Raw genomic sequence first — 15,163 nt, forward strand, 5'->3', positions numbered from 1 at the left:
TATGTGTATAGATGCAAACATAGTCATAATTACTGTAATTTAAATAGACATACATTCCATCTCACCCCTGTGGGAAAGACAGTGACCCGATAACCTGTGTGCCTGCTGCTGAGGCGCTAACGGTTGACGGGCAACTTCAAGGTCCTAGCTCTCTTTGTTCTTTATCTTTGAACCAAACTTGCACTGGACAGCCCTTCAACCAGAGCATGGGTGTATCTCTTCTTGGGGTAGGGGGCCCATTTTGTCCCCTAGGCCCCATCAAGGACCACACCCCTGTGCCACTGAATTTGCTGAAATTCAGAGGCATGCCAGTGGCAACTAAAAGGGGCTATTATTGGGGTTTTTTTAAGGAGCTAACCCTTTTAAGGTTTCTTTTGCAGCTTTACCCCCTGAACCACTGAATTTTGGGGGTGGCGGGGGCACAAAAAAAGTCAGGCGGGCCACGTTTGGCCTGCAGGTTGCGTAGTGCCCATCCCTGAAACAGGGGATGCCTTAATCAAGGATTGTCCTTTATAGTTGTCCAAATAGAGGACTGTCCTTTATAAATTAGGGCACGTAGCCACCCCATCACGGTGTAGTAATGTCATTCCAAGGGAAGCGCTGAATGGGGGAATGGCAGATGCCAAACTGCCAATGGGGGCATCACTTCCACTTGCATTTGGAGTGGACTACTTCTAAAGCTGAAAAATGAGGAAGAATTTTAAAAAGCCACTTTTCCTGGTAATGCCCTTGAACTGGAAAAAAAAAAAAGAATTTCTCCTGCCCTCCTTACAAATTGCCAAAATGGCTGCACACTTTCACCATCCACAAATGAGGCTATGAAAGGGGAGTAGGCTTTGCAGTATGGATGGTTTCAACTATCCACATATTGATCAGGTAAATGCATGTTCAGATTGTGACAAAGAGACCCAATTTCTAGATCCAATGAATGGCATGCACAGTTGATCATGGAATGGAAAAGACCCTGGATTTAATACTGAATAGTGCCCAGGCCCAGATGCAAGCGTAGTTAACCCGATCAGGAAGAGCAACCACAGTTCAAAATGTATGTAAATGGAAGTTGCTAAGAAAATCCAACACGGTGACCTTTTATTTCCAAAGAGGAAACATTTAAAACAATAATCAAAAGGAAATTAAAAGCCAGAGTCAACCGGGTCAAATTTCTCAAGGGTTTTGTTGTTGTTGAAGTTTTTCAAATGTGGAGGTTATTTAAAACCACAATAATAAAAGGTCAGCTATAATGTATGCTGCACGTGCCATCAAATCCAAGAGGATCTTGCTGTGGTTTATGAGCAGAATCAAGGATGTGTGAAAATGAAAGTCTTGCCCAAGTTAAAAGTAGCACAAACTCGAGTAACAAAAACAAGCTGATGATAATTCAAGTGAAAAAATATTGAGGAACATACTGCTAAAAACAACAACAAATATATTCAAATGCATAAGAAGCAGGAAACGAGTGGGGGGGGGGGAGTTGGACCATTAGATGTCAAAGGGGTGCTAAAGGAGAAGTTGAATGAATTCGTGCCAGTCTTCACTAATATTTTTTTAGGGACGGCATCTGAAAACTGAGTTAAGTAGAGATGATGAAATGACGTTCTAGGGCTTTTTGCCAAATCCAAAAATTAACAAGTCACCAGATCCAGTTGGTGGCCACCTGTGAATTCTTAAAGAAATTAAATGTAGCATGCTAGTCTTCTACCGAAAATATTCAAAATATTTTATCACTAAAATTGGCCTCCTTACAAGAGGGCAGGGAAATAAGCAACATAACACTAGAGTTTTTTAAAAAGGGAACTGGGAGCCTGGAAATTAGACACCAGTTAGCTTACAGCAACCTTTCCCACCTGGAGCCCTCCAGATGTATTTGATTACAACTCCTAGCATCCCCAGCTAGCACAGCAAATGACTGGGAATACTGCTGGCTGGAGATACTGGGAGTTGTAGTTCAGTACATCTGGAGGGCTCCAGGTTGGGGAAGGCTGCGTTACAGTCCATTCTGGGTAAATTGGTAGAAAGCACGACTACAGCTGAAGTGATTGTCATATGGAACAGAGGTGGATAAATATAGGAGGGCCATTTTGCCACCTGAGTCACACACACCCCTTGTGGGCTGCATTCTGCGGGGTGCCCCAGATTCTTCTAATTGCTGGCTTGCCTCTATAATGCTAAAATGGTTAAATATAACTTGTTTGCAGTTTTATAGCTGAAAGTGCCATTGTTTTCCTCCCCCTCCCCCCAAATTGGCAGCATGGGCTGCTTTAGGGTGCTGGGATGGCTTGTTAACCATGGCAAGAAGCCACCCTTACCGGGTTTGTATGATATGGCAAGGTGCGCTGGCAAGGTTAATTATGTAAATACCCCCGGCACAAGTGGCAGGGGGAATAAGCCACCATGGCTTATTTCCCCCTCTGAGATCATGTGAACAGGCCCACAGAAAAAGCAAAGGTGGCTTTGTTGGCCCACAAGCAACACTCCAAAATCTATAGTTGAAGAATACCTTCAGTATTTTGGCTGGCCTAATAAAAGCGTTGCCCTACTCTGGGTTTTAGAATTTTAATGACTGTTGCTTAGATAGTTTTGGAAGGAGATCAGACATATTCATGGAGAATAGATCCATCAGTGTCTGAACCTGAACCTCTAGGTTCAGAAGCAGCATGCCACTAAATACCAGTTGCTGGAGAGCGACAGTGGGAATATGAGATATTGCCTTAATTGTTAGCCTGCTGGAGGAATCTGGTTGGTTACTGAGCAAAGCGGAATGCTATACTTAATGCACCTTTGGTCTGATCCAGTAGGGCTCTTTTATATTCTTATGAGTTGTCAGTTGCTGAGAGTGAGGTGGAAAGTTACTTGGCTTTTCTTCAGATCCCCAAGGACTAGAAACGTGAATGGCTAACAGTGGGGAAAAAGCAGCTGTTTGCATAATGTAAGCTCATAGTCCCAGGATTTTTCTTCCTAGATTTTGCATTATGAGCCATGCACTGTGGTGATACCTATCACTGTCTGTAGAAGAGGACTGTGTCCTCTATTTCAAGAGAAAGTAAATATTCAAATACTGTAAATCACAATGAATTATGCCAATTAATATTTATCGATCGAATACAAAAAAAGTAGGGAGATAGGGCAGAAGGGAGGAAAGAGAAGAGCCTAGAGCTGCAGAGCGAAGAAACTTGTAGTGATTTTCACGCCGTGAAATGCCGTTCCTGCCGTTGGGAGCCTGTACCTGTGTGGCAACCCCCCCCGCCCGCGTGCAGAATACGTGCAACCTTAGGGAGCACTATAGGGGTGCAAGTGTAGTGGCTCCTAAGCAACTCTCCCTCCTGCCCATCATCTTCCTCTCCACCCTTCTCACTGCAGGAATGCTACACGCCATTCGTGAATGGCAGTTTCTTTGAACACGGCGGCCGCCCATTCTGCGAGATCCACTACCACAAGCAGCGGGGTTCGCTCTGTTCGGGCTGCGAGAAGCCCATCACTGGCCGCTGCATCACGGCCATGGCGCGCAAGTTCCACCCGGAGCATTTCGTTTGCGCCTTCTGCCTCAAGCAGCTCAACAAGGGCACCTTCAAGGAGCAGAACGACAAGCCCTACTGCCACCCTTGCTTCGTCAAGCTCTTCGGGTGACGAGGAGGCGCCTCGGCCCTGCCGTGGCCAAGCCACGCTGACCGCCAGCGTGGGGAAAGGGGAGGGCCTGTGGCCCCCGACCTTTGACCGAGCCATGCCCACTGCCGCACGTGGGAGGGCCTGTGCCTTATGAGCTCTGTCCCTCATCACTGGAGCCACTACACCGATGCCAAAAACCACGCATCTAGATAAGAGCTACACGCAAAAACGAGCATGGTGAGAAGCAGGTTTTATCCGCTCCTCCCACTCTACTCAGGAGCCTGTCACAGCATGAGCAGCCAATCATTAACCCCCACCCCATCACATGCCACTTTAAGCCACACCCACACAATGCCAGCACTTCAGACAGGAGGCAGTGCCTTAAGCTACACCCACAAGACCAGCTGGCAATGTCATTGAGGCAGGAGGCGGGGCTTTCAGGAGGCCATGCTTCTGCTCCCTTAAAGTTTCTTTTCACAGTTTCTGTCCAGTAGTGTGGGACGGGAAGCACCTGAGCCACTCCCCCTCAACACGGCTATCCTAAGCCATAAAGCCATTCAGCTGGGAGATGGGTGTGGGGAAATCCCTTCACTTCCAGGTTATTTGGGATATTTTCATATTGCTGCAATATAGTACATGTCTAGGTAGGGGATGGAGATACTTCACTCCAGGGCTGTGTTATAGCACTTATGACCTTGACACTAAAATGGTTCTACTGCAAGAGGGGAGGGACAATAGTATCTTCTTGGCCCAACCTTTTTTGGGCAAAGGTTTAGGGCAGCCTTCCCTAACCTGGTGCCCACCTGATGTTTTGGACTTCAACTCCCATCAGCGCCATACAGCATGGCCAATAGTCAGGAATACTGGGAGTTGCAGTCCAAAACATTTGGAGGGCACCGGGTTGGGGAAGGCTGATTTAAGCTGAGTTTACATGCATACAGCTTTGATTCAACCCCAAGGATTGTGAGAGGTTAGTGGCATTTGGGATGTGCCTCTCTTCCCTGGGGCTGGCGGGCGGGGGTGGTGGATTGTTCCAAGCAGATTAGTGGTTTGGTAGGAGTGGAGTCTCCTCTTTTTGGGGCTTTGGGTAGATGACTGGCTGGCGCGGAGGAAAAGGAAGTGGCACCCCCCCCCCGCCCTCACATGTTGTGCTTGAAAAATGTCCAGGGTTGCAAATACTAAAAATAAAATTGGGGAGGAACTAGGGAAGGGGAATATGCCTCAGCTTGCAGTTTTGATTTATCAGGGTTTTTTAATCTTTAACCCAAATTGAGGCTTTTATTATGACGCAACTTAGGCCGGGAGTCCAAGGAGCATGAGCTCTTCCTTCTGCCGCCAGATTTCTATGCCAACTTTTTAACTTCTCACTGCTGTATGTTATATAATAAAATTCACATCAAACAAACAAAACCCTTGCCAGACGCCCTGCATGATGTGCTGTGTTTAGAGTGTGTCTAGACCTTTGCGAGGGTGTGTGGTGTAATTACCTAAGGGCATCACTGCTAGGGTTGCCACCTTTTTATGGGCAGAGGCTCTCTAAGCTAGTAACAACTGCAAAATAAGCAGAAATCAAGGAAGCTGAAGTGGCTTCCTTATTGACAGGTCCTGTTTCCTTATTCAGTTCAGGACTGCAGCTGCAGGCTTACTAAGCAACTGGGATTTGAACAACACTGCACCGCAAAATCTAGGCCACCCCTGTTCAAGCTATCAGGAGGCTTTCCCCTAGTACCGTGAAGGCTGAAAACTTATTTTGGGTTTAGAGGTTATTTTGGGCATTGCTGTTGGTACTTCCTCCACCCCTGGTTTAATGCTGTCAACAAAAAATCAACCCTGAGAAAGCTGTCATCTGGTCAAGTCTTTGAACATATGATCCACTTCTTCTAAAGTACCACACATCACACATGCATCACCCATAATTTGAATGGGATGGATCAAGGTCAAGGCTGCCATCCTATATCCACTTACCTTGGATCAAGTCTCGTGGGACTGGAACTTACTTCTGAGTAGACATGCATAGGATTGCAGTGTCAGTTTCACTTAGCTCCCACTGAAATCAATGGGATGAGTTAGTTGTTACTTAAGTCCCATTGGCTTGAGTGGGTCCCAAGAGGAACTAAGTTAGTTTAGGGCCAATCCAACCCAAATCTGTAAAGTATAGCACAAACAGCTTCAACTATCTCCAGTAGGACCCTGGTCAGTAATTCTGTTTTACTGAAGGACAACTTTAAGGAGCAAGTTAAGGGTGGTAGGTTAGCACCTCAATTCCCCCCCCCCCATCAACCTGAAAGTGCCTTGCCAGCAAAGTTCTCTGGCCTCATTTCTACTACATCTCTTTTGATTCAAAGTTTGTACAATGTCTGGGCCAGTAAGAATCCCTTTTGGAGGATTAGATTTGGCTCAGAGGGCTTCAGTTGATTACTCCCTCTCTAGGAGCTGGGGTACCACAGAACAAATATTGGAGATTTTCATTCAGAAGCCCATTAGACATTTTATTTTTATTACCCCCACTTGTGATATCCAGATGGTGTGCGAAATGGGGCTGCAATCCTGGACTTGGATCCAGATTTAGGTACGTGCAACTGGGCTGGCAGAAGCAATTTCTCCGCTCCCTCTTCTCCATGGCAGCCCCTCCAGCCCCCCCAGAAAGATGCACAGAGGGTTGGTGGGCCCTGCTGAATGGGGGAAAGGGGATAAATCCTTAAAAACCCAGCGGAGGCACCTTCTGTAAGTGGAACCTTTCTGTTCATGGAAGACAAATCATGGATCCAAAACTCGGCCTATTAACCATTTGCACTTCAGTTAAGCCTGCATTAACTTGCCTGTGAAGGGTGGTTGGGTTTTTTTAGTATTCTTGCAGGGGGGTGGGTGGGTTGTTTTTTTGATGATGGATAACCCAGCCTTGTATCAGGAAATGCATGCAGGTGAGAGAAAGCAGGCTGGCGGGGGGGGGCGGGGGGGGCGGGGCGGAATTCTCTGTCTCCCCTCTGCACACAGCATAAACATGCAGCAGGCTGCTGCAAGAGGGACAGTGTCTCTCCTCTGCCAGCCTCCAGCAGACTAGAAACGTCTGTGGGCTTATTTACAAGCCGACATAGTCATGCCATAGAAGGTACTATCCCAGAAGACGCATTTTTCTTCTGCCTGGGTGAAGACTTGCCTCATCAAATGGTGCCTGCCACTCACGGTTTTTGCAAGAACTTGTATTAAAAAACATAAGCATTTTAAAAAAATTGCTTCGCAATTAATTTAGGACATTTTCTTCATCTACCAAAATTTTTAGAAAATTAGCAGATTAAGGGTGCAATCCTATACATGTTTAGGCAGAAATAATCCTTCAACTCCCAGCATTCCCTAGCCAGCCAAGGATTTTAAGGCTATGAGGTGACATCAGCATTGTCCATGCTTCTTCATTGTTTCTTGACAAGGCTGTCACAGACTGTTCCCAAAATCCAATGTGGTTTCCGGTCAACTTTTGTACCCCCTTGACCATCTGTCTCCAGCTTCTCAATTTTGCTTTTCGTAGGATTTTGGCTTCTCTTAACTCTCAGGGGAGCTCTTGCTGGGAGCTCACACAAATTGAGCACTCAGTTCTTGCAAACCTTCAGGGTGCACTCAATTTCCCCTGATGAGGAAATCTCAACACGGGACAAAATATTTTGCAGATGAAACAGACCAAAACAAGATCAACAGAGGACAGGGTATATAAAACTCAAAAAATAGTATTTTAGATTGAAACATTTGGTTTTAACATAGTATCTGCTTAGGAACCAATTTTGAAAACAAAGGCCCAGTTTGCCCATAACACTAAACCTGGTTAAGCGTTATGAGGATGACTTGGATGTTTCCTCCTCCTCTTCTCCTCCAGTGAAGAGCTTGCATGTTTCCTCCTTCTCCTCCAGTGTGGCCAAAACACTTTTGTTTTAGATTTACCACAGTTTAGCGTTACATCTAAACCCTAAACTGTGGTTAATCTTAACTATGGTTTGTTGAAACAAGCTAGCTTCTTAAAACAATGGTTTGAATTTGGCTCCTTTCAGCAAACCATAGTTAAGATTAACTACAGTTTGTCTAGGTTCAGATGATATGGCAAGTTGTGATTAATCTAAAAAGCCAATGAAAGCTTCCAAACTACACCTCAGTGTAGTGTAGTGCTGGGGGGTGGGGAGGCTAGGCTTATCCTCAGAACATTAAATTATGGTTTAGTGTTATGTCCAAACCAGCCCGAAGTGTACTTCAAAATTTACATTTTCAAAATACAATTTTTAAAAATGTGTTGTTTTTCACAAACATGCTGACCAGCTTAGGGCTTTGGAGGCAGCACTTTGGACCCCTTTCATATAATCAATATCTTGAGAGATATCCCTTTCACAAGGAGCAAAAATATTTTGCAGCACCAAGTAGAATGTGAGAAAAAATAGCAGCCAGAGTAATTATTAACCCTTAATAATAGTGCTATGCTAGAGAAATTGCTATCCCCTTATATTCTCCAAATTTTACATGGAGAAACAACAGAGGAAAGAATTTATTTCCATTGGAATTTAAAAAAAAAGTCTCTTAGGGTGCAATCCTACTGAGATAGATGGTTGCCTCTAACTTCCTCTGGAGTCGGAGGTGACCGCCTATCCAATGCAGGGCGGCTGAAGCATGGAGATTATTCTTTTCATGCTCTGTCTACCCTGCAGTTTTCCTTAGACGCCTGATTTTGGTGTCCAAGCACAGCTTCGGGGAGCGGGCAGGAATGGAGTGGAGACCACACAAGAAGCAGTCTATAACAGTTTCTGCGGTCCCCTCCCCTCCCCTGGGAATGCCCCCTTTTCACCCTGTCTATGCTCTGTGTTACGCACACAGATGGGCACAGAGGGGTAGCTGCGGCAGTTCTCCCTGCCCCTGCTATGAGGGGGAGGGGGTGGGGAGCACAGTTTCCTGGCTACGAGCTTGTAGAGCTGTCTACGAGCTCGGAGCTGGGAAACTGAAAAATCCTATCTCCCCCAGACGCTGTCTAGGAGACATAGGCTTGCTCTCTCCAAAGAGCTTATCTTTGCTGATCCTCAACAGCTTAATGTCCTACACTTTGTGGGTCTGTCCACTGTCTCCATCTGAACTATTTTACTGGTACAGGTGGTAGACACATCATCTGAAAGCTGAATGAAGGGAACCCGGAAATGTTTATTTGGGGGAGCCCCCCTCCCTGCAATGTCTTCAATCGTAGAAACTGACTAGAGGAATAACTCTGCTTTCCTCTGCTTCAAAGAGGCATCATTTCCTGTGTGATGTCATTAGCCATCACTCCAATGACCACCTTCATCTCCAACCCATTTGCATGCCCAGCAACCAACTCACCTCACACTATGGAAAGGGGCAAAGGCTGCAATGCTTACCAGCACTTGGAGCAAAAGGTCAAGAATGAATGTGGAATTACAGAAGTGAGAGACAGCCAGCAGAGCTATGCCATACACTCTAATCACTTGGAATACTGTATGAAGAAATACCGTTTGTAAGGTAAGGTTCTAAATGGCCTTCCCAGGCCTACAGAATGCCCATAGCTGATGCCTCTTCCCCATGGAGTGTCTGATGTTCCAGAAGCAGCACTCTTGAGCCAAAGCTGAGTCCGCATTCTGCACAAGTGTTGGGTTTCTCCCCTGTGTGGGTTCTTTTGTGTTTCGTCAGGGTGGAGCTGTCACAGAAGCCCTTGTCGCAATAGGGACATTTGTAGGGCCGCTCGCCCGTGTGGAGTCTCCGGTGGATGACCAGTTGTGACCACTGGCGGAAGGCCCGGCCACAGTCAGGACACCCAAAAGGTTTCTCTCCCGTGTGAGTCCGGTGGTGGTTCAGATAAACAGAGCTCAGGACAAACCCCTTCCCACACACGTCACACTTGTACGGTTTCTCCCCTGTGTGGCTTCGCCTGTGGATAATGAGGGATGACGTATCGGTGAACCCCTTGCCGCAATCTTCACATTTGTAGGGCCGCTCTCCGGTGTGGCTCCTCTGGTGCGTCACCAGGTGGGAGCTGAGGCTGAAGCTCTTTCCACACTCCATGCACCGGTGGGGCTTCTCTCCGGTGTGGATTCGCTGGTGCTTTTTCAGAGTGGAGTTCTCAATAAAGCTCTTCCCGCAATCGGGGCATTTGTGAGGCCGTTCCCCAGTGTGGATTCTCTGGTGCTGAATGAGGTGCGAACTCTGGCCAAAGCTTTTTTGGCACATGGGGCACTTGTAAGGTTTATCCCGGGCATGGTACCTCTGGTGACGAATCAGATTAGAGGCCTCGCTGAAGTTGATCCCACACTGGACGCACCTGTAAGGCTTCTCCCCCGTGTGAATTCTTTGGTGTTTAATCAGGTTGGAGTACAGGCTAAACGTTTTGCCACAGTCGGAGCAGCTGTGAGCCACGTCACCAGCCTCAATGGCTGTGGCCTCCCCGTTGCTGTCAATGAGGTAAGCCATCTCAGTCACATGAGTCCTCTGGTGTACCCGGAGCCTGGCACTCTCGTCAAAGCTCTTCCCGCATTTGGGGCACTTGTAGGGCTTCTCGCCAGTGTGGATTCTCCGATGTCTAAGCAGGATGGAGCTACGATTGAAGGTCTTACCACACTCGGGGCATTTGTAAGGTTTTTCTCCCGTGTGGATCCTCTCGTGCTCGGCAAGGTTGTTGCTCCGGGTGAACCTTTTGCCACACTGGGAGCATTTGTAGGGCTTCTCGCCGGTGTGGATCTTCTCGTGCTGCACAAGGTTGGAAGTCTTTGTGAAACTCTTTCTGCAGGTGGAACACTTGTAGGGGGCCATCCCATCCACAAGCTCCTCCACATCACACTCACCATCCGCTGTGTGTCCTCCAGGGGCCTCAGGTATATCCTCTAAACTTTGGATCATCAAATCCTCTTCCTGTTCCATTCTAGGAGCCTGGAGGATAAGATTGGAGAGATGGGTTTGAGCATGCTTCATAACGGTTCTGTTCACATGTGCAAGTCTTATTCATTTACTTACATAGGAGGCTGCCTTATACTAAGTCAGCTCCTTGGTCCACCTAGCCCAGTATTTGTCAACAGTGACTGGCAGTGGCTCTCCAGGGTTTCAGGCAGGATTCTTTCCTTGCCTTACGTGGAGAAGCCAGGGATCAAACCTGGGACCCCCTGCATGCAAACATATGCTCTATCACACTAAGCTATGGCCCCTTCCCAAATGGACTTCCCACATTTATATCCCACCATCCCCTCAAAGCAGCTCAGGGGTAAATGGAGGGGGTTATCTCCTGCCCTTTAATCCTCATAACCGGCTGTTCAATATCTACATGAAGCCACCGAGTGAGGTCATCTGGGGATTTAGAATGTGGTGTCATCAATATGCACTTTAGAATGTGGTGTCATCAATATGCACATTTCCTTTTCGTCAAACCTGAGTAAGGTAGTGGAAATCAGTGCCTTACTGAAATAATGGACTGGATGAGGGCCAAAAAAGTGAGGGCTCAACCCAGACAAGACAGAGGTACTGTTAGTGGGTCGTTCCCTTGCCCAGGTGCAAGGTGTTCAACCTGTTCTGGAGGGGGTTGCACTCCACCCAAAGGACCAGCTTTATAATTTGGGTGGGTCACTGATCCATTGTTGTCCATGGTGGCACAAGGAACCTCCTCAGCTTGGATTTCTTTTTACCAGCTTAGGCTGGTACACCACCTATGACCCTAAGGATGGAGAGCCTTGCTTCAGTGGTCCATGCCTTAGTAACCTCCTATCTGGATTACTGCAGCGAGCTGTACATGGGGCTGCTTTTAAAAACAGTCTAGAAACCTCTGTTGGTACACAATATGGCAGCAGGACTGCTAACTAGGGCTGGACATTATGAACATATTACACTGGTATTCGACCTCTTCACTAGCTCATAGTCCATTTCTGGATCTGATTCAAAGTGCTGGTTTTGACCTTCAAGAACCTTCATGGCTTGGGAACCCAGTACCTGTAGAATCACCTCTTCCCACAGGTAGGTATCCTGAGATCAAGATTGTGGGAAGCCCTTCTTTGGGTGCCCCTGACAGGTGAGGTGCAGTAGGTGGCTATGAGTGAAAGGGCCTTTTGGGGAGTTGCACTGTGGTTATGGAATCTGCCCCCAGGATCGCCTGGTCCCTTAGGGCGCAATCCTAACTAGACAGGCGGCCGCCTCTAACCTCGGAGGCGACTGCCTATCCAAAGCGAGGCAGGAGAGGCATAGGGGGAATGTTCCCTCAGCGCTTCTCCTGCCTTGCTATTTTTCGCTAGACAGCCGTTTTCGGCAGGAGTGGCAGGGGAACCGACCAGGAGAGGAAGCTGCCGTACGACACACGACACATTGGATGTGTCGTATGTGCAGCTCTGCTCTCCCCGCCCCGGAACGCCCCCCAGCCCTGCCCCTTTTCAGTCGCTCCGTGAACATATCCTATGGCCCTCTAGACAGTGTCTAGCAGCCATAGGATTGCTCTCTCCATGTCCTTTCAGGACCAGGGAAAAACATCTTTATTTTCCCAGGACTTTTAAATCTTGATGTAGGTTTTCAATCACTTTCAGCTCTTATATTTTATTCTCCACGCTTTGGTTCTGATTTTAATCTGGAATTTGTTTTAAAGCTGTTTCACATTTTAATGTATTACTCTTTTATTGTTGCTTTGAATTTGCTCCTGTTTTATAAGCCACCCTGAGAAGTTTTTGTTACAGAACGGCCTATTAATATTGAAAACAGAGGAAGGTTTCTGTGTGGTAGCTTTGGCCAAGAGAGTGAGTGGCCCAAGCCCACCCAGTTGAAGTTCATGGTCTAAATAGGGATTTGAACCCATCTACGTCCAACACTAATCACTGGACTACTTTGGCTTGTGATTTGTGAGACTAATATAGTCTTTTTCATGTAAATTTTTAATGGTATTTATGCTTAGTCACAATTTTTATTCTGAATATCTATTTATTTTGGATGTGTGATCAATCACCATGTATTTTAGAGCATATGAAGCTGATCAAGTTCACCTATTTTGTAAGAGTGAGGACAGGCAATATAACTGATAAGTATGTTTTCAGATAGACAAAATTTCAGAATTTTTGGAATATTCATTTTTTAAAAATAAGTTTCTACGGAACACAATCAATATGAGAGTAGCAATAAGTGTATGAAATTGGTTCTAATATAGTTCCAAGTAATGACTGTGCTTTGTTGTTGTTGTAAAATGCAATAAATATAATTGAGAAAAGCTATTCATTTTGACAAATACATATTTGGGTGTAGAGTTTCACTCTGGTTTATTATTAGAAAAGAAGGTTATTCCCTTATGCAGCATTTATTATTTATTTATATAATGCCCTGGCTCTTTACGGAGTACAGGTACCTGCCTCAAAGCACCTACAATCTAAAATTCAACAGAGATGCAACTGCAGAGAAGGGGGAGGCAGGGCTAAAAAAGGAAACAATATGTGTTATTTTCAGTTGCACATCAGCTACCAGCTGAGTTAAAGCAGGAAATGAGAACTAAGGGACTCTGCCAAAAGCATCATGGAAAAGGAAAGTCTTGGGGAGGGATCTGAATTTAGTAAACGTTTTATGGCCAGAAAACATAATACATTTTGATTTCTTAGTGTTAAAATGGTCCAGTGGTCAGAAAGGAGAACTTCGATCTGGGATGACATAATCTTATAGCTGCCCCTTCCCCTCTTTCGATGGTAATGTGTATTACTTCACTTACTTTAAAATGTTGAAAGCAGCCATGCTGCATTTGATGGGCCCTCTGCTCATTTTGCTGAATGGAGCCTTGACTTTGACCCAAAGTCCTGCCCTGATGACATCATTGCTCAGAGATCTGTGTTCAAGCAGCACCTGAGTCATGGACCATCGTGTGGCCTTGGGCAAATTGTGTTCTTTGTCAGCTAAAGTTCTCTGTCTGTAAAATGGGAGCATCACGGATGTTTCACTCACAAAGTTGTTGTAGGAATAAATCCATTCAAGAAGTTAAAGTGTTTAACACTTTTTAAAAGTTACCATTATTATTTACTTTTTCATTCTCAGCCACATACCTCAGCTACAATATCAGGGTAATAATACTGACCTACATTACAGGATTGTTGTAGCAGTTGCTAGTGCTTTTCATGAAATGCTTTGAAAGCTAACACATGCATGCACACACACACACACACACACACACACCCCAGCTATCTAAGCTTAGGGCAAAATCTTATCTAGATAGGCGGCCACCTCTGAACTCGGAGGCGACCGCCTATCCAAAGCAAGGCAGGAGAAGCATGGGGGGATGGTTCCCTCCACGCTTCTCCTGCCCTGCTTTTCCTGCTAGACAGCTGACTGTGGCTGTCTAGCTGCAGGGGGGACGAGTGGGACAGGAGGCTACTGCAGGACACACAGGATGTGTCGTACACGCAGTTCCGCTCTCTCTGCCCCGAAATGCCCCCAGCCACACCCCTTTCTGGAGGATGGGGCTTCTCCATGCTGCCTCCAAGGCAGTGCAGAAATGGGGGGAAGTCAGTTTTCCAGGAACCGACTTCGGCGCGTGGGCTCCAAGGTCGGTTCCCAGCAAACAGCATATTCTGTGGCCATCTAGCCGCTGTCTAGCAGCCATAGGATTGTTCCCTCCATTATTTTAAACAAAAGTAGGAAGGAAATACAGAGTATCACAAACTCTCTCAGAGAAAAGTGTCAGCTCTTCGAATAAAACCAGGTTAGAGGACTATGGCAGGCAGCAGCTTCTGGTACTATTGGATGCACATATACTAATGAAGGTATATGTATATGAAACAAAGGACAAAGATACAACACAATGTAATACATTGAATAGAGGAGTGTTTCTTTATACAACTTTAATGGAATATGCCTTTGTAGTTTTTATGGGAGATTACTTTGTGGATAAAAACAGGAGAAGTCCAAGTGTAGTGGTCCTCCAGGTGTTGTTGGACTCCAACTCCCATCAGCCTCGGCCAGCATGGCCACTGGATTATGGGAGTTGTAGTTCCTCATCATCTGGAGGTCCACAAGTTCTCAACCCCTGCTTTAAAGACAGAGACGCTCTGTGTGTGTGTGTGTTGTGTGTTCATATTATAAGATATACACACATAACAATACTGTATTTAAGGATGCAATCCTATGCATGTTTAGACAGAAAGAAGTCATACAACTCCCTGCAACAGCATGACGGGCTGGGGGATGCTGGGAGTTGTAGGGCTTCTTTCTGTCTAAACATGCATAGGATTGCGCCCTAAATGTATGTTAATATAGTATAATTACAGTTTACTGCTAAGAATTGCAACTCTCTCTCCGCACCTCATTGGTCCCTCTTTTTTGCCCCACGGGTGGAGGCTTTCCTTGCCTCAGCCTCCATCCGCACGCCTTTCCGCTTCTCGGCTGCCTCCCTCTGCAACGGGATTTCCCCGCCCTGCAGCCACAAATGACTTCATTTCCCACCCCCAGCCGTGGACCCTGACGACAACTTACCGCACTCAGGGAGCGCTTATGCCCCTGACTGACATCACCCCCTCAGGATGGCTCCTGGCAAAGGCCACCTCACCTGGTGGCTTAAAGCATCCACCAGAGAGCAAAAGACATCTGG

At 46.4% G+C, this 15,163-nt stretch overlaps 2 protein-coding genes across 13 annotated transcripts in view; one reads left to right on the forward strand and one right to left on the reverse strand.

Moving 5' to 3' along the window:
• The window catches only part of TGFB1I1 (transforming growth factor beta 1 induced transcript 1), a 31,555-nt gene extending 26,163 nt beyond the window's left edge, over positions 1-5,392 (forward strand). For 5 of the 11 annotated variants that reach the window (XM_084805924.1, XM_084805923.1, XM_084805922.1 and 2 more), the window contains exon 13: positions 3,358-5,391. In XM_084805924.1, coding sequence (XP_084662050.1) covers positions 3,358-3,624 — 267 coding nt within the window. In that variant the 3' untranslated portion in view covers positions 3,625-5,391. Of the gene's footprint in view, positions 1-3,357 lie in introns of all 11 variants that reach the window. The other 6 variants (XM_084805929.1, XM_084805927.1, XM_084805928.1 and 3 more) reach the window with 3 other exon arrangements.
• Positions 5,393-7,308: 1,916 nt separating this feature from the next.
• LOC146342228 (uncharacterized) lies at positions 7,309-15,163 on the reverse strand. Of its 2 annotated transcripts, XM_084805935.1 has the most exons (3): positions 15,049-15,163; positions 13,295-13,489; positions 9,130-10,503 (listed from the first exon to the last, which is right to left on the reverse strand). In XM_084805935.1, exons 2-3 carry the CDS (start codon positions 13,322-13,324, stop codon positions 9,130-9,132), a joined length of 1,404 nt encoding a protein of 467 aa, XP_084662061.1. In that variant the 5' UTR covers positions 13,325-13,489; positions 15,049-15,163. The 2 variants fall into 2 exon arrangements, with proteins under 2 accessions (XP_084662062.1, XP_084662061.1); XM_084805936.1 differs by lacking the exon at positions 13,295-13,489 and having other exon boundaries at positions 7,309-10,503.

Source organism: Heloderma suspectum, chromosome 6, assembly GCF_057233095.1.
Source record: "Heloderma suspectum isolate Gila_16-S chromosome 6, 16-S_ref, whole genome shotgun sequence".
NCBI lineage: Eukaryota > Metazoa > Chordata > Lepidosauria > Squamata > Helodermatidae > Heloderma > Heloderma suspectum.